The 21,937-nt window shown below is 44.4% G+C and overlaps 1 protein-coding gene across 1 annotated transcript in view; it reads left to right on the plus strand.

Moving 5' to 3' along the window:
- Positions 1-14,179, plus strand: part of A1CF (APOBEC1 complementation factor) — a 26,029-nt gene extending 11,850 nt beyond the window's left edge. Inside the window, 8 exon segments of the mRNA XM_009332764.1 lie at positions 1,860-2,024; positions 5,493-5,590; positions 6,489-6,669; positions 6,672-6,749; positions 8,271-8,479; positions 10,751-10,887; positions 11,542-11,675; positions 14,028-14,179. Of these exon segments, the coding sequence (XP_009331039.1) occupies positions 1,860-2,024; positions 5,493-5,590; positions 6,489-6,669; positions 6,672-6,749; positions 8,271-8,479; positions 10,751-10,887; positions 11,542-11,675; positions 14,028-14,179 (1,154 nt within the window).
- Positions 14,180-21,937: the final 7,758 nt, after the last annotated feature.

Genomic DNA, 21,937 nt, shown 5'->3' on the forward strand with positions numbered 1-21,937 from the left:
GTGCTGGGGGCGGGCCCCCCCGGGGGGGGCGTGTGGGGGGGGGGGGGGGGGGGGGGGGGGGGTGGCAGCCATTACTCCTGGCCCTTCCCATGCCTCATCAGCCACTCTCCTGAGAGCTGCCAGCTCCTGGCGGGTCTCTCTGCTCCCCTGGGGTTTCCTCAGCTCAGGAAACCCCCCTGTACGCTATGATCTGCCACTCCACTGCGGGACACGCCTGCACCAGAGCTGATTGTCTCTGCGAGTTTGTTAATTTTCACTTCCAATATAGGAAAAACAGGTCTCCAGATTCTACCCTCGCTCTCCTGCTCCCCTGGGGTTTCCTCAGCTCAGGAAACCCCCCTGTACGCTATGATCTGCCACTCCACTGCGGGACACGCCTGCACCAGAGCTGATTGTCTCTGCGAGTTTGTTAATTTTCACTTCCAATATAGGAAAAACAGGTCTCCAGATTCTACCCTCGCTCTCTAATTTTCTCTGTTCTGGAGCTCCCATCCCATCTTAGGTGGGTTATCCAAGTGGAGATGCAAGATAGCATGCCTTTTTTTAGATCTCTTCAAAAATGTTTTGCAGGATTCTCATTTTCCCTCTACCAGCATAGGCATCACTAGGTTTCTTCCAGGTTTTAGCATAATTAAGGCCTTGGAGGACCCAATCTTCATGTCATAAAGATCAGAGAGAAAGAAAGAAAAAACACAGAAAGACCCACTTACTTTTTGGGGGACATTTGCAGAAGAGGCAGACATTTTATTTCATTATTTAGAAGGAATATCTAGCACTTACCATGCTGCTAAGACAGAAAATGGTCCCTACTGTACATACAAAGAACTAGCTGCTGAGCTGATTAAAACTGCTGGAGAAAAAGTGGGCCACAGATAGAGCACATGAAATCTGGGACTCAGGATATTAGTGGGTGGCCAGATTTCAACCACTCCTGAGGAGAAAAGGGAGGAAGATCTCCCTGCAAGCTGTGCAGAAGGGACTAGGGAAGAAAAAGAGGAGGGAAGAAGTATCATTGCATGGAGAAGACTTGAGGTGAAGAAACCATCACTACGTAGAGGTCCCTCTGCCTTACCCGGTGTCCTCCTGCTCACCACTGCGATTCCCACAGCTTTGAGACAAGGCTGTGGCGGTCAGTTTTCATTACATATTAAATTGACTAATCAATTACTTAAGAGATTAGGTGACTCAATGCAAATGATTATGGACCTCAGCATGATAACATGGCGACAACATTGCCTTTAACTACCTTTTTATTTGCTCTTTTTGTTATCTGCCCCTCAGTGGCTCGATCCAGTGTGTACAGAGCCCATGGGCTTCTCCTTCACACCCACACCCTGTTTTATGCCTCGTTACTTTTTGTGTCCCTCCTTTCTACTACTTCTGCTGCAACTTCACCCAGCAGGGACCATATGACTTCAAATACTTGCACACAGAGACATCCTTGCTTTTACTATTTCATTTCATCCAGCTGGGACTTCTGGATCCCATTCCTATTATCTAGGGAATGAAACTTTTGCAGCCAAGAGGGATTTTTACAAGTCCATTAAAATATTTCCCTTTAGAGACCACTCCAGGGAACGCAGACGTTAGTGAATCATGCTGTATTTTCACTTCTTTCATTCTGGATGCTGCATTTCTGCAGGCATCTAAGGTATTAGTGGGATCACGCTCAAAGTGTGACCATCTGCTTTTGGAAATGAGTTAATGAAGCAGCCGTGCTTTGAGCTAGAAAGGCTTATTTTGGTCCCGTTTGTAGAATTGGCCTATTCTGCTGTTCATACTGCACATGAAATAGTCTCTGAGCAGAAGTGAGAGGAACCAAAGCCTGTCTGACACTGACCATGCCAATTCCTTTAAAGGAAGGATCCAGTTGTGGGGACACCCTATTGCCGTTGACTGGGCAGAACCAGAAGTGGAGGTGGATGAAGACACCATGTTGTCGGTAAAAATTCTCTATGTGAGGAACCTCATGCTCTCAACCACTGAAGAGACCATAGAAAAGGAGTTCAACAACATCAAACCAGGTAGGAACCCATTGACATGCTAGCTCCTAAATAAGTACTGCTACTGCAAATGGAAATATTTCTCCATTCATACAATGCCAAAGAAAGAAATAAAAATAACTGTTTTTCCTATGTAAAATGTTCATGTGTAATGCCACAAAAATCATCATTAGGCTAAAGGCTCCCACCCAACATGCACATCATGTCATCCGTTCAGGGCTGCTTAATTTCCAGCTAACAACACTACTAACCTTTTTAGGATGGTTGGCAACTGGAAGAGATCCAAAATGCTGCATGGGGATGCCTGTGTCATAAGAATTATTTTGAATCATTTTGGTCTTTCTTAAAAAGAGAGAGTTGATGAAATAGCTGGGTGATTTCAGCATTCTTCTTCTATGGCAAGGGATGATGATATAAATAGAGTGATGTAATACAAATGTTTTTTATCTAATCTATCTAAATTTTGAATTCTATCATTTTCATACAAAAATCCTCACAGTCTTCTGTAAGTTTGTGAATAAGCAGTGCTTAGCATTTAACACAGAATATGACAGTATTCCTTCATGGCATATATTGCATCCACTTATGGTGACATTTTTCAAAAAGCAAGTAGATTTGTTGGGAATAAAAATGCTGCTGGCTTTCAAAGGAGATTTTACTTCTGAGTTGCTCCAGCTTTAGGAAATTCCACCCAAAAACAACAAAGTAAAAATAACCCATTTCTGCAGGTCTCCAAGCCACACAGTCCATTAGGCATTAGTAACTTATGCTTGGCAATGTGAAATCGCCTTTCATCTCGTTCCTATTAACTTCCTTCTATTAATTTTTTAAAATACACTACAGAGCTTCATTTTTCCTTCACTAACTTTTCATTTCTGCTCTATACATTTCTTCTTCTGTACTAGGCTGCAATGCAAAGGTCTTTACGAGGCTTCCTTATGAGTCTTTTCTGTCCCTCTAACGTTTCTGGCTAATACTTTTAGCCACCATCAAGCTGTTAGAGATCCCATTTTACCCCTGAGTTAAATATGTATCATCCCACCCTCTTAACTGTTTCCTTGTTTTATTTACCCAGTTTTGCTCCTGAACGTTGAACTGCTCAAACTCCCCAGAAACACATTTATGCCCCTTTGACACTTTGGTAACAGTCATCTGCTTTGCTCCTAAGACAAGTTTTCTAGCACAACAACAGAAGATCTGTATCATCTTTAATTTTCACTTTATTGTTTTACTTCTCATGCTCGAAATTATATATTTTTTTAAATGGACCGCTTTATTTATTGTGGATAAAATCAAGAATGCCTTTTTTAAAGTTGTGCCATGCTTTCAAAAAAATGCACATCAGAGCAGCAAAACCTGAGCTTTGGGGAGAGCAAATGCAGTTTAAGTTATAGTGAGCTTACAATCAAAAAAGTCAGCAAGGATCTGAAATGATTCACTTCCCCCCCCTTGGTTATCCGCCTTATTCATTTCAGTACTGCTTGCCTGAAGTGTGCATTTGATCTAGGGCATTAAGAAGCTGTTTTGACAATAACAAGTCATCCAATAAAAAATGATCTTAACCAAAGGAGTTATGACCCAGAGGTCCCCATGACAGAGCAATTACCACATTGCTACAGGGTCCATAGACACTACCAAGAATGCTGCTTATGCATTTCAAGTTGTAATATAGTACAAGTATCACCCCTTAAATCTGTGCCAAATTCAGTGCGGGATGACTTCTATAGAGATCTGCATTACTTGTTTCACTGAAAAGCCCTACCCTTGCTACCTAGAGATTTTTGCAAAAATCCTCATCCCTGGCAAAGTTTCCAGCAGGAAGGTCGTGCTCTCCAAGTGTACAGAAGGGGACAATATTTCCCCCCTAAACATCACATGGACGGTCTCTCCATGGAGATGACCTGAGGGTGGGTATCACATTGCTCTGCCCCAGCAGGGGCAGAAGCAGGGAAAAGCAAGATTTTTGGCTCGAGCAAAGATCAGTAACACAGAGCACTCTCAAGGAGGCAGAAGGGGGATTTTCAAAACACAGAGAGTTCATTAAAGCCTTGACTTGCAAACAAGGCATCAGCATATAACTCTCTTAACTTCAGGCTTAGAAAATCACCCTCCGATCCCAGAAGGACACAAAGTGCTACTTACCGTTCCGGTGTCATTTTGAAGATGTGCAGGCTGCTCAGGTTATAGGCTGGGACAGGCTTCATTTAGTCTCCTGGAGGTCCTAATGACTCCCCCTGAACTCTAAAGAAATGTATTTTCTCCTGCAGTTATTTAAGTAAGTGGGTTTTGTGGCAGTATGAGCTTTCCCTGCACACCTGCTCAGCTTTAAAGGGTAAGAAGCCAACAGAAGAGTCATTCAGCATCCCTTAGCCATATTTCCAAAGAATATCTTTGGGGGTGTTACAGTCTCAGTGGCTAGGCTGTTTGCTGATGTGCTTCCCAACCCACAGGAGTGGGGAAGATGAAAAATTAGAGAAGAAAAGGTAGATGTCTAGAGCTTGTGACCTTGGGGAATAGAACCAGTGTGGTTATTTTGGAGACAAAATTATTAGTGCTGAGTATCTTGGTGCCAAGAAGTTCCTAGCAGCAAAACAACTGACAAGGGAAAGCTGTAGAGTATGGATATAGATGAGAAGAACAAGAAGCCATTTACGTTTTAATTTTTGTGGGTAATCACAAAGATGTGGAAAGATTCAGGCTGGAGGCACCAGGGTGGGGGTCTCCATCCCAACGCCGCCCCCAGCAGGGCCAACACCACAGCTGCAGCAGGCTGATTGGGACCATGTTCAGGCGAATTGGGGCATCCCTGGGACGGGGATCCCCCACCACCTGGGGCCCCGTCCCAGGGATGACCCACTCACATGGGAAAGGCTGTTTCTTAGGGCCAGACCTGCTGCCCCATTGGTCCCAGCCCATCCCCATGCTTGGGGCTGCTCTGTCCCAGACAGGACTTGGTGTTTGTTCTTGCTGAACGTCCTGAGTTGATGGTTGAGAGAAGAGCCTCCTTGTTTTACAGCAGAAGCATAAGCTTTCCTGAAGCTGCCTCTGGGTAGCATGTATGTTGCGCATACAAAACCATGGAGATGGCAACCACACGGTGACATTACCTGTAGCTCACCAAATCCTGGGCTTTTGTGTGTCCTGCTCAGCCATCCAGATCTCGGTGGTCTGTAACGGAAGGGAGACACAAGACCAAAGGTAGCGTCCAACAGAGCATTTTGCACAGGAGAAAACCACTCCAGTGTAATGGGAAACTTACTGGTGTCTGACTTCAAGTATTTCTAGCTTTCCTTGAAATACTACAGCCTTTATATTTTTTTTTCCCATGGTATATACATCCTAAGAGGTAAGAAGACACTGTCCTCTTGCTCTTTTACCATTGGTCAGCCTTTGCTCTCCAAGGGCTCATAACCCAACACAGTTGCTCTTTCAAATCTGTATTTTCCAACTAATACCCACTTGCAACTAATATTCCAACATTTTCTGCAGGTGCAGTAGAGAGAGTAAAGAAAATTAGAGACTATGCCTTTGTGCACTTCAATAAAAGAGAAGATGCAGTTGAAGCTATGAAAGCCTTGAATGGGAAGGTAAAGCTGCTGTAAATGCTAATTCGTGGGGCTTATATGCAGTACATCATACGCAGCTGAAACAAAGCTGCCTGGTTTATTAGCTACAAAAACTTCCTGAAGGTATCAGCCCTATTTTCTCTTTGCAGGCTGCTTTTATACTCCTGAATTTGTTTTTCAGCCACCCTGATGTACACAAACTGTTCATTTTGGCTTCTTGCTCCTTGCATTTGTGCTATATGTTTGTCCAGCTCAGACTGTAGTTCACCCCTCCAAAAAAAAAAAAAAAGCAGAGTAAAGCTGAAATGAGGACTAGCAAGTGAGGGGTTATGGTTCCCTTGGCTCACACTCACATCCTTGTTCCACGTCTGCCAACAAAAACACTGGCAGGGCAGCATGTGAATGGCAAACCGGGAGAAACAAGGTCAACCCAAAACATCTGCTCCAAATTCAGATGTGGATTTGCAAGGAGGTGCTGTATTTAGTACTTCTTGTGTTGCATGTAATTCACGGCGCTGTAATACAAGAGCTGTTCCCAAAGAGATGTTAACCCCACTCCTATTTTTAGTGCTACAGCTATTCTCCATAGGAGCACGTATAATCTCAGTGACTTACATGCTGTTTTTCAGGGAAGCAAAGCCTTTTGAAGGCTTCACAACTGTGCTAATTTGGTTAAGGAACCTCTCCTGGCAGGGATCAGGGCGGGGTGCTCTGAACACATTAAGCCTTCATCCGGCCAGTGCCTTCTTCCACCCATGGGAGAGACATTTTGGCTTTTCTGGGTGGTTTTCTCTACCTTCCCATCCCGTTAGCAAACCATGTGGGGAAAATGCCTCCCTAGGCAGCATAATCCCCATGCATTTTGGAGACTTATGCTTGTGCTTCTCCCATGCTCTCTCCCCACCACCCTGGCGTGAAGGTGCTAGATGGGTCCCCGATCGAGGTGACGTTAGCCAAACCCGTCGACAAAGACAGCTACGTCAGATACACCCGGGGCACAGGTGGCAGAGGTACCATGCTGCAAGGAGAATACACCTACGCCTTCGGACACGTGTATGACCCCGCCACCACCTACCTGGGTGCCCCGGTTTTCTACGCACCCCAACTACCCCCATCCTCCACTTCCCCACCACCAAGGGGCTCAGCAACAGGAGCATCATCCGGCCCCCATCCATCCGAGGTAACTCCTGTCACGCCGATACTCAGCTTTATCAAAATAACTCCTGCGGGGCTTGGGTGGCTGCTCCCTAGACTCATGTCAAGGGCATTGGCTTTGCCCTGGATGCTGGACCCTTTTCAGAGAGCAATGAAAAACACAGGTTTTAGGCTCTGTCCTTCCCAAAGCTGTAGCAATCTTCCAGCAGACTAAGCAGGGCATGAAAAAAATAACCATTTCCCAGAGCAAGCCTGAAACAGCTTCCAGATTGCCCTACGTCCAGCATAAAGAAACCACAAATCCTCCTGGTTTTGCCCCAGCAGGAAAGACCAAATAAAACAATTTTGCTTCCCCTCTTCAGAGCCAACTCCCTCAACCAGCCACCAGCACAGCTCTCTGCTGTGTTTCCTCTTTGCCTTGAAGGTCACAGGGAAAGTTTTACCAGTCTTGGTGTTTTCTGACCCAAAGCCACGGCATTTCCCAGGGAGGTCACATTGCCCTGATGCAGGGTGGGGAAACAGCACTGAAATCAAGAAAGCCATTAATTGTGTGCTCTGGGAAATGGACTCCTTTTTTGGGGGATCATTAACCTAATAATAAGCAGAGAGTATTTCTGAAAACAGAGAGTATTTCTGAAAGCTGCTGAGGCTCTACCTTTGATGCTGGGTGACCACACCTGGCACCAAATCAAATCCCCATGCTCAGGTACCCCCCTACTAAATATCTTTGCAGGCATCGTTTGGTAAGTGCAGAAGTAAGCTTGGGGGCTAGCAAAAAAAAAAAAAAAATCTGCCCATTTGATCTTCCTTCCAAAGACGACACTTGTGGCAGTCAGCTTGTGTCCCCAAGCCCGTGGCCAGGTCACACGGAAGGCTGGGACCCCGTGGGGCACCCCAGTAGGGCTGGTAAGGACCGCACCAGACAGTTTTTCCCCCTTCCCAAAGAATGGGACAGGGGAGCAGGAATTTCCCCTGCTGCCCCCCATGTTTTTGCCCACACAGGTGAGACCAGCTTCTATGAAGTTTGCATTGGGAAAGGGGCAGATGTGATAACCCACCAGCCCTCTCTTGCCTTGCAGTCTCCCCAGACTCCCAAGCAAGGCTCCCCGAGCAAAAAAGGAAGAGTAATAGGGGAGGAAAAAAAGGAATTTGGTTCATATAAGCAAGGGATTGTATAAACTCTGAATTCTTCAAGAAAGTGAAATTACACTGGTGGGTAGCAAATAATACCAGCTGTCCCCTCTCTGCCTTTCAACTACAAATCCAGTTAGAAAGGTGTCACAAAGTCAAAACTGACCAGCGAAAATGGAAACTGGGTCAGAAAGAAGCAGGGCTTCCCCCGAAAAATCTCACCCATCCAGGCATACGAGCCCAAAAAGAAAGGATGTCAATGCCAAGCCTGGGTTATCCCAGCAACAGGCTACGGGGGGCTTCTGCCCATCTTCTTCCCAAACCTGGCAAATGGGGCTAACTTTTCAATTTCAGCAAGAATCAGGGTAATTTTTCCGGTGATTTGATTCAGTTTAATGCCTTCTTACATTCCTAGAAATTTACATGAATGTACCTGTAGGGGCTGCGGGAGTTAGAGGACTGGGAGGTCGTGGCTACCTGGCGTACACGGGCCTGGGGCGCGGATACCAGCTCAAAGGAGAAAAGAGGGGAGAGGATAAACTCTACGACCTCTTGCCAGGAATGGAGCTCACGCCGATGAACCACGTCACGCTAAAGCCCCAAGGGATCAAACTCGCTCCTCAGGTACGTGCGTGAAAAAGGGAGTCAATATCCTGGCCAGAGGTTGTCTTTGCCCAAAATGCTTTTGGGAAAATGGCCCACTGCTTGAATCTGCGCTGGGGACCGATAACTAAATCCATTCTTGCATCTCAAAAGACATTAAAATAAATAAAATACCGTTAGTTGCATCTTGCAATACCCACCTGCCTTGCTGGAGAATGGTGTACGCTCTCCCTTGGAGAAGAGTTTTCATAAACACCCATGGGTGTGAGATGAAATCCAGCTATGGCTGTTGCTCCACAAAAGCACTGAGGGTAAATAAATTCTCACCCACAATGGGTTTGGTAAAAAGGATGCATCGCTTGGGGCTTCACCAAGGAATGAATGCGCATATATAGAAAAATAACGTACATTTTAAAATCATTTGTAGAGAAAGAGGTGTTGACTGCCTGCACAACCCAGCCCAGCGCAGAAACTCTGGTTGCTCAAGGAGGCTGAGGAGAACAAACCCAGAACATATTCTCCGAGTTTCTGAGGGTCCGGCTCTTATGGCAACTCCTTTCCCCTTACATCATCTAAAGCAACATGAGAAACTAACTTCACCTTGAATTTTGAAGCACAGCTTTGCCTATTAACACTTCAATTGCTACAGCATCCAGTTTGTCAAAGTCTATGAAAACATCCTTTTCTCCCCCAGAAAACTGGAAAGTGGGAGGTTTTTCCCCCTGCAAAATTTCATAGTCCCCTTACTCTATTTTATCAGCATATAAGAGGGGTGAAATAGCCTGAGTGGTGCTGCACTGCCTTAGGGCAGGTGAAATTCATTTTTTCTTCTTCCCATGCATGCCAAACCCCCACTGCATGTATTTCAAATAGTGCAGTAACACCACTGGCCACGTGCAACATTAGTTTTTTGGGGCCCATTTTCCCAGCAGCTGAGCTCCCTAATCCCGCCACTGCTACTACTTCACAACAGCAGGTCTTAAACAGCTACAGCTTGCTTCACGACAGCCTCATTAATAGGACAGCCTCATTAATACCTGCCAACTTGGTCAGCCTCTCCCGTCTGCTGCAATGAGATGATTTCAACAGCATCTTTGAATGATGGATTTCGTTCCCGCTGCCTTGCTGGGATGCTCAGTGTTAATAAGTAGATCTGGCTTACTGAAGATTTAAATGTTGATGTAACATTATAAAACTGACATCCATACAAAGGAGTTGGGACAGCAAGGAACAAGTGTTGCCATAGTCAAGAAATGTAATGAACTAGTTTATTTACACTACAAAGTGCTAAACTTCAGTTGGAGCTACAATTACAAAATTAAAAGCAGCACTGACATTTAAATTTTACATTTTAATGTTAAATAAAATTAAGTGTAAATTTTCTATAAGGTAGACCACAGAAAAACACAGGTTGGAGGCACCCGGGGGTCTCTGGTCCAACCCAGCTGGCAGCATAGCCAATGTCGCAAAGCCCCAAGACCCAAAATCTTCTCAGATGAGTGTCAGCTGTGGTGGAGCTACTTGAAAAAAATAACTTGTCTGAGCACCACTCACAGGGAGGCACGGGAACACCACGCTGTGTTCAAACCCATTTGGGACAGCACATACTCAGTGGGTTAAAAAAAAGAAATACAAAGCCAATGCAAGAGCGTTTCTGCACAGCAATTCCCAATTACCATGGAATAAGTTGTGCTAAGGTTGGGGGCAACATAGTTCAGCATTCCTCTTTCAAACTAGAAGCAGAAATTGCCTACTGAAGCCTGTATAATTAATTGGATGGAAACACAGCCTTTTTTCTTTTTCCTTTTTTTTTTTTTAAAAAAAAGGCTATTTGGACTTTTCATGCACTGTAACCCACTAAGCCAGGGAGGCAACAGAGCAGTGAAGATGAATGCAACCCTAGTGTTTTAGCACTGTTAATAGAAGTGCATAGATAGAGTTTCTGGGGAGAATTCAAAGAAAACCACACCTATAACAGAATAAAACAGCTAATCAGCAAAAGGACAAAGATGTCCAATTATTAAATAATTGGGGTAATAATAAACTTCAGGAATTAAATATATTTTTAAAGTATAAAACATTTAGATGAATCTTATACTTCAAGGTGAATGTAGTATCTTGTCTGCCTTTATTTTATATTTTTTTTGCTAAGCCTTGAGAAAGCTGCCACGACACCCCTGAAAACCCTTTGAAGGGAAGGAAGCTGACCTGACCAGTGCAGGGGCTGGAGCTGGGTGAGAAGGCTACTGCACAGCAATTAACCCAAGCAAAAATCCCTTTTCTCCCTTCTAGATCTTAGAAGAAATCTGCCAGAAAAACAACTGGGGACAGCCTGTTTACCAGCTCCACTCTGCAATTGGCCAAGACCAAAGACAGCTCTTCCTATACAAAATCACCATCCCTGCCCTCGCCAGCCAGAACCCTACTATGTACGTTACTATTTGAGGTTTTCTGGATTTTAGGATTTTTTTCTTTTAAATGGCATTTTATTTAGCATGTCTCCTCAAAATACAATTGCACAGGTCTCTATTTCCTTTTTTTTTAATATATATTAGGGAGAAAAACATCCACAAACTAAAATAGACTGATAGTGATGTCTTCCATGCTTGGTGCTCTCTCTCTGGTGGTGCAAAGACTACAGAAAGCCAGAAATAATCAGGCAAAAGGGTGCTATTTAGCACAAAAAAAAAAAAAAAGCATACGATAGCTCTTGTGGGAAAAAGAAAGCAACTTGAAGGAACATGCTGATAATTCGGCTCCAAATATGATTCTAAACATTTCTGACCTAAAACATTGTTTGCTGTGTATTTTAAAGAAAAACCCAGACTGCAGCACGCTTTCTTTTGGACTGAAAATGCACAACATGCTCTGAAAGGATGTTGTGTCCAAAATGAGATCCAGGGCTGATAAACTCAGCAAAGAAACCAGGCTACTATGAGAAGAATACTTTTGTAATGCATCAGCACAGTAAAATAATGTTTCCATTTGATATGTGGGATGATGCCATCTATGAGTGGATCAAAACATCTTGCAGAAAAGTCCTAGAGAAAAAAAAACAAGCTAACATTTTGCTGTACTCACAGACATCCCTTCACACCACCCAAACTCAGTGCCTATATCGATGAAGCCAAAACCTACGCAGCAGAATACACCCTTCAGACACTGGGGATTCCCATGGAAGGAGCAGAGGTGCCTCCTGCAGCGCCAGCTTTTCCAGGTATGGGAAGGTCTGTACAGCAAAGGTCTCCTGGAAAATTATTTTTCCTGCTGCTTCCTTGCGGGTGTCAAGAATGAACCCATTTTTGGCCACTGAGGGCAGACCTGCTTCCACACGCCTCTACCTTGACTTATGTGTATGACATCTTTATTGCCTATATAGTAATTTATCTCTGTATCAGGACTACCCAAATTACGGTGTACATACCATAGAGCAACTCAGGCTGGAGGCACCAGGGTGGGGGGTCTCTGGTCCAACCCTGCTCCCAGCTGGGTCAATGCCACAGATACAGCAGGTTGCTTGGGGCTGCGTCCAGGCGAGTTGGGGCAGTGTCCAAGAATGGGGATCCCCCACTACTCAGTGCCCCATCCCAGGTAGACACCTCCCCTCCACTCCTTCCAGTTTGTGGATGCCTCCCTTCAACTGGGAGCCCCAGACAGGATGCAGGATCCAGAACTGGAGTGCCCAGTGCCACATCTGGGATGAGTCCCCTCCCTGGACCTGCTGGCTGCGGTCTGGCCAATGCCACCCAGGATGCAGTAGATCTTCCTCATTGCAAAGATGCACAGTTGATTGGGAGGATCCATCCATCCTCCCCCAGCACCCCCAGCTCCTTTTGAACAAACACTTTTTATTTCATCTGCCAAAGCAATGATGCAACTGTGAAAGTTAGGATCTGATCCCAGCTCTCACAACCCCACTGGAAGGTTTTTTTTCCAGTTTGGGAATTCATACTCAACAACTCTTGCAACTGCCCAAAACAGCTTGGGAAATCATGGAAAACACAGGCTGGGAGCAGGAATCCAGCTTGCAGGCATTACATTTACTGCGCTCTCCAGCATGATGGTTATTCTGATGTAGTGGGAGCAACGCATGCCAAAATGCACATAAGGAATGCATTAGTCCGTACTACTGAGTTGTTTGGAGTATCTCAAGGATGGATTTAAAAAAGAAAAAAAAAAAAAAATCTATCCGGCTTCCTGCCACAGGAGTCCACAAAAGCCACAGAAAAATCAATTTGTCTGGGTTTGTGCAGGCTTCCGCAGCATGGAAACCAAATGGGCTCTTTACTGAATCCAGTCTCCACTTACTGCTTAATTATAATCTCTCCTTTTGCTTTCATCCACCCTTATTTATTTGTCTTGGAAACTCAACAAATTGACATACATTAAAGTTTTCACTTGCAACAACACTGGTCCTTGATCAGGGCTTGCTGAAGCCCAGCTCAGCTCAGGCCATGCCCAGGTAGCAGCTCATTTCTCTTATGATGGTGGCAGATATGCTTTAAATGACAGATTTCTCAATTCCTAGTCAAAATGTTGCACCTCGCTTTGCTGATGCAAAGAAAATACTTTGAGCAGCCACAATACTCAAATTATAGCAAATTTCTCATGTTTTCCCCTAAGGTAACATCTTCAACAAGACAATGTGCTGTCAGTTTTGCCCAATATCTCCATTCCCCCCACTGAGAGGACCTCAGCTCTGACTGACCTTGAGTTGATCCCATTGCCCAGCTGGTCGGTCAGAGATTTTGGACCCTGGGAGATGTAGTTTGGCAGCAGAGCCTGGTCCAGCAGAGCCAATGGGTACCCCAGCTGCTCTCCCCAAATTTGGGCTTTGTCTTAATTCTTGATTCTTTCACAACAAAATATTGTGGTCTGATCGACAAGCTGCTATACCCTGCTTTCAGAAAAACCAACCCCAAACAATGTTTGTTTTCCCAGTGATTCATTTTAAATCAGCAAAGCTAACATTTTCCCATGGAAAATTTTGAAGCGTTGAAACCACATTTTCCATTAGAAACTGATAGGAAAAAAAAATCCAGTTTACTAAATATTTTCTCCCTGATATTGCATAGAGGGAGTTTCCCTCCTCTCTAATGTGGCTGTCCTGAATTGCATGTATTTTGACTATGAAGGGTATATCAGAGCCATATTTTCTCTATGAAACCTGCCCAGATTTCCCCTATATTAACTCATTTTCTTGCCCTCCTTACGTCATGCATGGGAGGGCATGTACAGAGCACCATTAACACTCTCTTAGCTCAGAAATAATCAAAGCCTAAGGAAAAAATACTCAACAGAGAGGGGCATTTTTCAAGCAGTGTGTTTAACAAATAATAGGCGAGACAATGCATTAATTTCCCAGCTTTTTTTAATCACCTTTAACATGGAGAAAAAACATGCCAGAAATGACCTGTTTAATTTAACTAGATTATTCCCATTAACAAACTCATTGCTCCCTATGTCATTCCCATCGATAGCAAAGTCTTCCCATCAAAAACTATTAGGTGATGTTGAGTTTTGAACATCTTTTCATTAATCTGCATTTTTACCCTCCTTTTCCCTGCAGGTTATACCATTGCTAACGCAGCTGCCACTGTCACAGCTACTCAGCTCAAACAAGCAGTGACTATGGGACAAGATTTAGCGACATACGCAGCCTACGAAGCCTACCCTGCCTTCGCAGTTGCTGCACGCAGCGATGGCTATGGAGCATTTTAATCCTGTCTTTAATCAAGTTCCCTTAAATCGAGCACAGGCAGGAAAAAAATCTCAGTCTGGTAATTCTTACACCCTCATGATTTTAAACTAATCTGTCGCCTAAAGTTAGAATTTAGTCGGAGTTTCATTCTTGTAGTTCTTTAGTTTCATAAGAGGGTATTAGGGGGGAAAAGCAGAAATTAAAAAAAAAATCACTCAAAATCAGATTTTCACACTAGAAAGCAAAATCTCAGCCCAGAAAATGAGTCATTCTCAGGTATGTGTATATACATACATATATTTGTATATATATACACACACCATTGTGTGTGTGTTTACAAGCAACAACCTGTGCTGAAAACAGTTGGTCCCGTGGACATTGTGATGTGGGACCAGGGAAGGATGGTGTGTCTCCAGCAAGCCCCTCCATGCATCAGGAGTTCTCCTCCGTTCACCCCAAAATTTCTCAAGCCAGGCAGAGCAACGGGTAAAATGAAGGGCTGTCCCTTGGCCATGCAGAGGTCTCCAGTTTGCCTCTTACTGCCTCCGAGCATCCTGTGCCACCAGTGCTGTGGGGATGTGTTCAGGCATATCAAGCGGTTTTTTAATTCATTCTGGCACAGCCAAGGAAAAAAGACATTTATCATAAACGTGTCTGCCCAGCCTAACAAGCTAGTTTGCACGCTCTTGAATGTTAATTTGATTTTTAAAGCAGGAGGCAAGCATTCAGTAGAGTTTTCCTTCTTACTTTGCTACTTCCCAGCCATCCCTGCAAGTCACAAAACAGCAAATAGCAGCATATTTTTTCCACTTCCCATCAAACAGCACATTCACTAAAAGACAGGAAAACTTTTAGGACTATTAAGGTTGAGGACCAGAAAAGTGCTATTCATTAGGGCCAATTCTCTACTTAATTAGAGCACAAGAGCTCACAGCCATGGCCCAGTAATAACAGGCACCTCTACAGGAATGAAAGGATATACAAGGAACATTTTTGACAGGATGGAAAGAGCCCTGCCTGGCTATCAACACTGCTTTACACATTAAAGCAAGGCTGCTGGCTGCTGGGATTCTTGCAAATATTAATTTAGTGGAAGAGGATTCACGTCAATAGTAAAGGCATCTCTTGTTTTGGAGAGCACCGGTGTTGGTGTTGTGTTTGAACGCTTTGGGGATGCTGAGAGCATCCTTTGGTTTACAGCAGGAGGGCATTATCCATTTATTTTTGCCATCAGATTGAGGCAGGAGTAACAATGCTCTAGAGATATAGGAGAAACCCAGTGTTAGATAACTACAGCAGACATATTAATCCTATATAATATATCCTATACAGTAACGTACACTAAGAAAACTTGAATCTGCTCAGTCTAGGACCAAAAAAATCCCTTTTTGTGGGAGAATTTACAACCAGGTTGACAATGCCCATCAATTCCAACAGACCTGGCCCCAAATTTTTCATCTGGTCTAGATGATGTAATGTGGCACCATACAAGCCATTTCAAACGGAGCTTTTCCTGTGTATCCCCAAAGCTGTACAAAGCACGATGGTCTGTGACAAGGTGTTGACTACCAGGAGCTAAGTGTTTTCTATTCTCATGCTTCGGCTGATTCGATTTCACTAGGAATGGAACAAAAACACATAAGCTGTATAGTTTGCAGTTCTATTAGACCCTTTCTATTTATAAAGTAGCTCATTAGGGTGATCCTAAAGGTATTACAAGCCCTCTGTGGTTGCTGTTTGGCACGCTTGGCTTCGCAGAAAATGACAAACCTGTTCACAGAGGGCAAAATAACCGAGAGTGTTAGGGGTATTGTGGCTTTATTTTCTTTTCTGTCTATGTCTTTTAAGTCGTGTTTGACTGCCAACGAGTAACATATCCACGCGCATCTCTCTCTCTAAAAGACTACCGTTGGCAGAAAGTGTTTCTCACTTTCCATGTTCAGTAACTTTAGTCTGTTTTTTCAGCTATTTATATAAGTTCAGAAAGATGTCAAAGGGCAAGAAGCAGTATTAAAAAGTGTGTGCATGAAGCACTTATTTTTGTACGCGTAGTACAATATTTGTATAGAGTTTTAACACTTTGAAGTGTAGTGAAAAATCACACTATCCATTTACTGGAGGACAATCATGTATGTTTAAACAGAATGAAGTGAAAATGGCATCTCAATCATCCGTTGCAAGGAAATTATAACTGGGATTAAATTCTGTGAAGCAAGTCTGTAATTCTAGAGTAATTCAAGGACATTAACTGGACTTTGAAATATCATTAAAGCTTTTTAAACCAACATACATGTCTCACTCCTTTTATAGCCCAAGTTTCACCTGAAAGGGTCATCCCATGCATGGCAAATAAGAGCACACTTTGCTTTGTAGGGATTGATTTGAAGTCAGACAGGCAAGGTCACAAGCTGCTCGGCAATGCCAAGAGCATTTTCAACATGCACTTCAGTGACACTTGGCATGCACATGCAGCAGAAAATCAGCAGTATTATATTCCTGCACTTTTAAGTAAAAAATCAAGGGGTTAGGATTTTTTTCCACCACCTCTTTGGCCAATATTTATTTATCTGTCAACGCTGCAGGAATCACTTTTGCTATAAATTTATTACAGAGGTAATACCTTTGTTCCTTACCTGATCCCAAGGGAGATGTCTTGGGGGCGATATTGATAGCAAGACAGCAACATGCAAAAATAAGGGGATAGATGGAGCAATACATGATTTAAGGCTGTGAGGGATTGGTCCCACCTTGGGAAGAACCTGTTGCCAGGTCACCGATAGGTAAATCAGCTACAGCCCTGGTCATTTTAAGAAGATGAGGACCTCCTACTTGGAAGACCATCATAGTTAAATGACTGAGCAATAGCAATTCCTGCTTCCATGCCCAGTACAAGGGGTTCTGTTTTTGCACCTTTCCAGAGTGATCTTGAGCCCAAGAAATGGGGGGGAGATCTGGTACCCTGCTGCTGATAGCACACAGCACTCAACCAAAGGCCTCCCTACCAAGCCAAAAGAGATTTCACCAAAATAGCATGACAATGTAAGTCTGTTCTTACAGAATTACAAAGAGGTCAGCTGTATTCTGGGCTTTAGCAAGAACAGCAGCTCTGCCAGCTCTATTATTTTACCTCATTAGCTTTTCCTGATGTCCTGCTTTCATTTTCTTTGAAATCAGGGCAATGGCAGAATTCACTTTTGTGCTTCAACGTTTCCCCTCTCGGAGAACTGAGATTCCCTCTTTGCTCAGCAGCAGCTGGCTGATCAATTTTGGAGAGCAAGAATGATTTTTCAAGAAATCTCAAACTCACAACCCAATTTAAAAAACATTATTTCCCATTTGTAAAGATGTGGGTTCCCAGTGGATAGCAAGACAAAGCCAAAAACCATGTCCATCCTCCATGAATAAGTCTAAGACATGTTTGAGCCGTAAGTGATGAAAAGATCAATGGCCTAGAAAAAACAGCAGATGGCCACGTTTGGCTGCTTGCAGGGCAGGAGGTACAAAACCTGCATTTTTCTTCTCCCTTCTTCCAGCCAGCCCTTTCCTGGAGGTCTCTACAGCAGAGGGCCTCACATATGAGGTGCAAAGCAAGAATAAAACATGTCCGAGGATTACACAACAGCTCCGCCTTTGGAGCTGGATAGACCCTGAAACATCCCACCAGGAAACTATCATCTCCCATGTCCCACTGAAACCCCCTCTAGAATTCCATGGGACAAGGCCTCCAGTGACTTTCAAGGGGAGCTGCTTTATCTTTGAGCTTGCATGGCTCCCGTTTCCCACTAGCCCAGCTAAATCTCCCATAGACCATCTCATCTCCCCATCACATACCTACCTGGATTTCCCTTTTTTGGGAAAAACATAAACCCTTTGAAGGGTGTCATTCCAGTCAGGGACCACAAATCACTGCTGTTCACTAGCTCCCTGGGAGCAGCCTGGCCCTGATGCTGCTCATGGTACTCTCATGGGATGCTCCTTTCTTTCAAGGGCTGGAAATTATTGTGTCCCCCCAAAACCTTGGTCTCAGCTAAAACTGCAATTCTCAGCTGCCCTTTGTTAAGTGCTGGTGGGGGGCTTAGCCCCTACCCACCAACCCCTCTCCTTCAGGGGGTGCTTGGGGTAGGCTGCTCTCTCCCTGGAGAGATGCCCTGCCACCTCAAACTCCTCTCCATGCCCAGAGACTTGTCCTGGCCTGGCTCCAGCTACCTACAGGAGATGGAGACTGTGCATGTCCAGATTCAGGACTGGTTAAGGGAAACACTGGAAGAGTGATGTTCCTTGGTCCCCAGACCCACCGCATGCATATGCAGCCTCAGTTGTGAAGATGTTAAAAAGCAGATAGCCACTGGTGGACCCATAGATAGGTTGCACACAAACATCCTCTGTGGGATGCATGCAAACAGCACCAGACAACCACAGGTTCACACAGACCCTAAAAGCCTGCATCAAAGCCCAGAGACAGCAGAGGGATTCTCCCCTTTCCCCCCAGTGCCTCGGGTCAGATCCTAATTTAGTATCTCTTCTGCAGCTCCAAATACTGTCAGTAAATTCGGGAGGGATAAGATGTTGTGCAGGAGGAAAGCTGCGGCATGGTCAAGTTTTGCAAAGGAGCTCTGCGAGGCAGCTCAGCCTGCGGACACAAACAAGTTTCCCAAGTTCATACTAGTTTATGTCCCACGATAAAAAAAAAAAAAAAAAAGGCAGAGTTTTGCTCTCCTCCCGAGCACGTACGCAAGGCACAAATAGCTATACATTGAAGGAGAGCAGCCCAAGAGAGGGAAGAGCAACTGTGATGAGTAATGCTATATTTAACAATTGGCAAGTTGCCCAAATTCCTGAAAAATTTTTCTAGGCTTTGGCTCTGTTCAGCGGTAAGCTTGTTCTCGTGTAAAACAGCACTGGCACCTAGTGGCTGCTGGATTCAACCACAGCACCCCGAAACGGTGTGCAGGTAGGAGGGAAGAGCTATTTGTCACTGTATGCCAACAGTAGATGAGAGCCACAATGTTATTAAAGAGCAAATAAAACAAAGGACTTCTCTCAACAGCCTTTCTCACACTGCGGTGCTCGGAGCTGCTGAATTTTGTAGACACAAAAAATTACAAAAAGTTCCAAAAAACTCCCTAAAAACTTCAAAAAGCCTGTGCCCACTGGTGACAAATAAATAAATAAGCCTGCTACAAGGTGTTTCACAAGGGGACCTGCTCTGGGGCACCAGTGGAACTCTCCAGATGATACCCTAATTCTGGCTATCAACAACTCTTCTCCCATGAGAAACACCAGCCTCCTAAAAACTCCCTTTTGGGGTCAGATGCTCACATTTTAGAGGGTAAATCTTAACCATGAGCATTTTAACTGTGCAATTCAATTTTGCTTGCATAAACATGTTCAGTACAAGCACTACTAAAAAAAAGATCTACAGTTAGTGTAATGCAATAATACAAACAAAATTATCTGAAACAATCAAATAAAACATCTCAGTCTTGCCTGAGAAAAAATGAACCACTATTTCCTTTTTCCCAATGTATTTCTTTTAGGAAAACAGGAGCACTCCCATGCAATTTATTCTAGTTTACACAGTGTAAGAAAAACAACAAGGAGAGAGAGAGTGATTGTTATACTGGGATTCATTAGGCAGCACCATTTTCAGACCAGAAAACAGCTCCTGTGTTTCATAAAGATGATCTGACCCTGTTTTAAGGGGCTGCGATGTATTTTACCATGCACGGTCCTGCATGAAAACATGAGCAAAGTGGGAGAAAACTTTGCAGGAAACTTTCTGGACCATTTTGCAACTTGAGCATTGCTGCACTGACCAAGCCTGTCCCATGGCACAGTGGGATGCTGGAGCAGTGTCCTCTGCTGCTGCCTGTATCGCGCAGACATCACCACTGCCATCAGAGCGATTTTGCCGATGAGAGCAGGGCGGACAGGCCGGCTGAGTGAGTTATTAGGAAAGGACATTAAGAGCATCATCAGGGATTTGATTCCCAGTGTTGTTCTCTTTCCTGACTCAGTATTTCAATTGCTTTGAGCTCCTCCGGATGGGGATCTCTGAGACTGATTGCAGCTGGTTTAAAATGAATAATTCATTCTCTCCTACTGATTTTAAAGAGAGGGAAAATTATCTCACTGACGATTCTCTGAAGAATTAAAGAGATTGCATACAAAATTGGTACGCGTTGTTGGAGCTCATTAAACATTTACAATTGTTTAGCTGCAAGACACTACAAGAATCCTAAATCCAGATCTGAAAGGCATATTTTCTTCTCCTTGTGGTCCACTTACAGGGGCTGGAAGAGACTTGAGGACTGCGGAGCCATCCCCGCTTAAGGCACCCCATGGCAGCACTGGTGGGAGGCACCTCAGGAGGGACTTGCCACCAGCACTGGGCCAAGGTGGTCATGGCTTTGTCCAGCCAGCTCCTGAAACCTCCAGGAGAAAATCCTCTACCTTCCTGGGGACCTTTCTGTGTTGAAACCCTTTCAGCCAACAGGTTTTGGGACTGTCCTTCTGATCCTTCAATGGTATCTTAATTCTGTGCTTTGATGAAACCCTCCACTGATCTTTCACGTGGGTTGGAAGGGCACCATGAGCCCTTCTGGTGACCTACCGTAGGTGATTCAGGCTTTAGCCATCGGCTCTGGGCAGCCCTTCATCCAGCCAGAGCCTGCTCACCTTGTGTTCTTCCTGTTGCTAAAATGAAGCAGGCTAAGGTTTGTTCAGAACTGTCTCACCCATAGTTTTAATTCATAAGTTCAATTCTTACTGATTTCCATCTGCAGTACCTGAAATATAAACTTATTGCAATGAAATCCAACCCTGCTCTGGTTGGACATCAGTCACCTTTTGCTAGCAGCTGCAGGTTCTCCTTCATCAACAGGTCCCTCCCAAAATCTTCATCCTGCGTATGCCCCTGGTGTAACCCCAGTGCCCTCCCGTGACACCCTCCTATTGAAACAACCTCTGGCACATGTAAGCATCCTTATTTTTGATCTTTTTGATGTGTCCCAAAGTGATATTTAGAGGTTAAAATGCCATCTGCTGCCCTGTGCTGTGGTCGGATGGCTGGGCAGGAGCTTAGCACAAGGACAGCAAGAGTGGACAAAGTCAGCCCCAAAGTCTTTCTCACCCAGCATCCTGCCTCTGGACCATGCCACAGATGCATGATGTCTTCAGGTCATAAAATCAGAGCAAACATATGTAGTCCTTCCAGGGACTTGGTGGCCTCCAGCCCATCTGTAGTTTCTTGGGCCACTTGTAATTATTTGAGAGCTTTCAGAGGGCTTCTCTTCCAAAAACTTGCCCAGCATCCCCTTGAAATGACACAAACCTACATGTGGTGGGCAGCACTGAGCCCACCTGGCACACTGGTCAGTTCAGAAGTGACTTTTGTGAAAGAGAATAACACAGTCTAGCAGGAAAAAACTTCCAACTGCTTCAATATTTTATTTTGCAAGTGACTGACCTTCCTTTCGTTACTCAAGACTTCTGAGGTAGGACCCAATACAGGCACTCTCATCAGGCACCTGTGAAACCGAGGCCACTGATTTATGGACAACTACGTGCAATTCACTTCATATGACACTGTTGCCTCACTACCACCCGTAATGTATGGTGGCTTTTAACTCAGAGAATGAATCCTCCAAATGCCCTAAACCAGAATGATTAAATGAAATAATATTCAAACCTTTCTGACGAGTATCTATCCTGTTTATCCCTTTACCATCCTAAAAGGTCAGCTTTGCACTTCAAGCACGATTGAGGAGTCTTCTCTT

Source organism: Pygoscelis adeliae, unplaced genomic scaffold (genome assembly GCF_000699105.1).
Source record: "Pygoscelis adeliae isolate BGI_AS28 unplaced genomic scaffold, ASM69910v1 Scaffold139, whole genome shotgun sequence".
Taxonomy (NCBI): Eukaryota; Metazoa; Chordata; class Aves; order Sphenisciformes; family Spheniscidae; genus Pygoscelis; species Pygoscelis adeliae.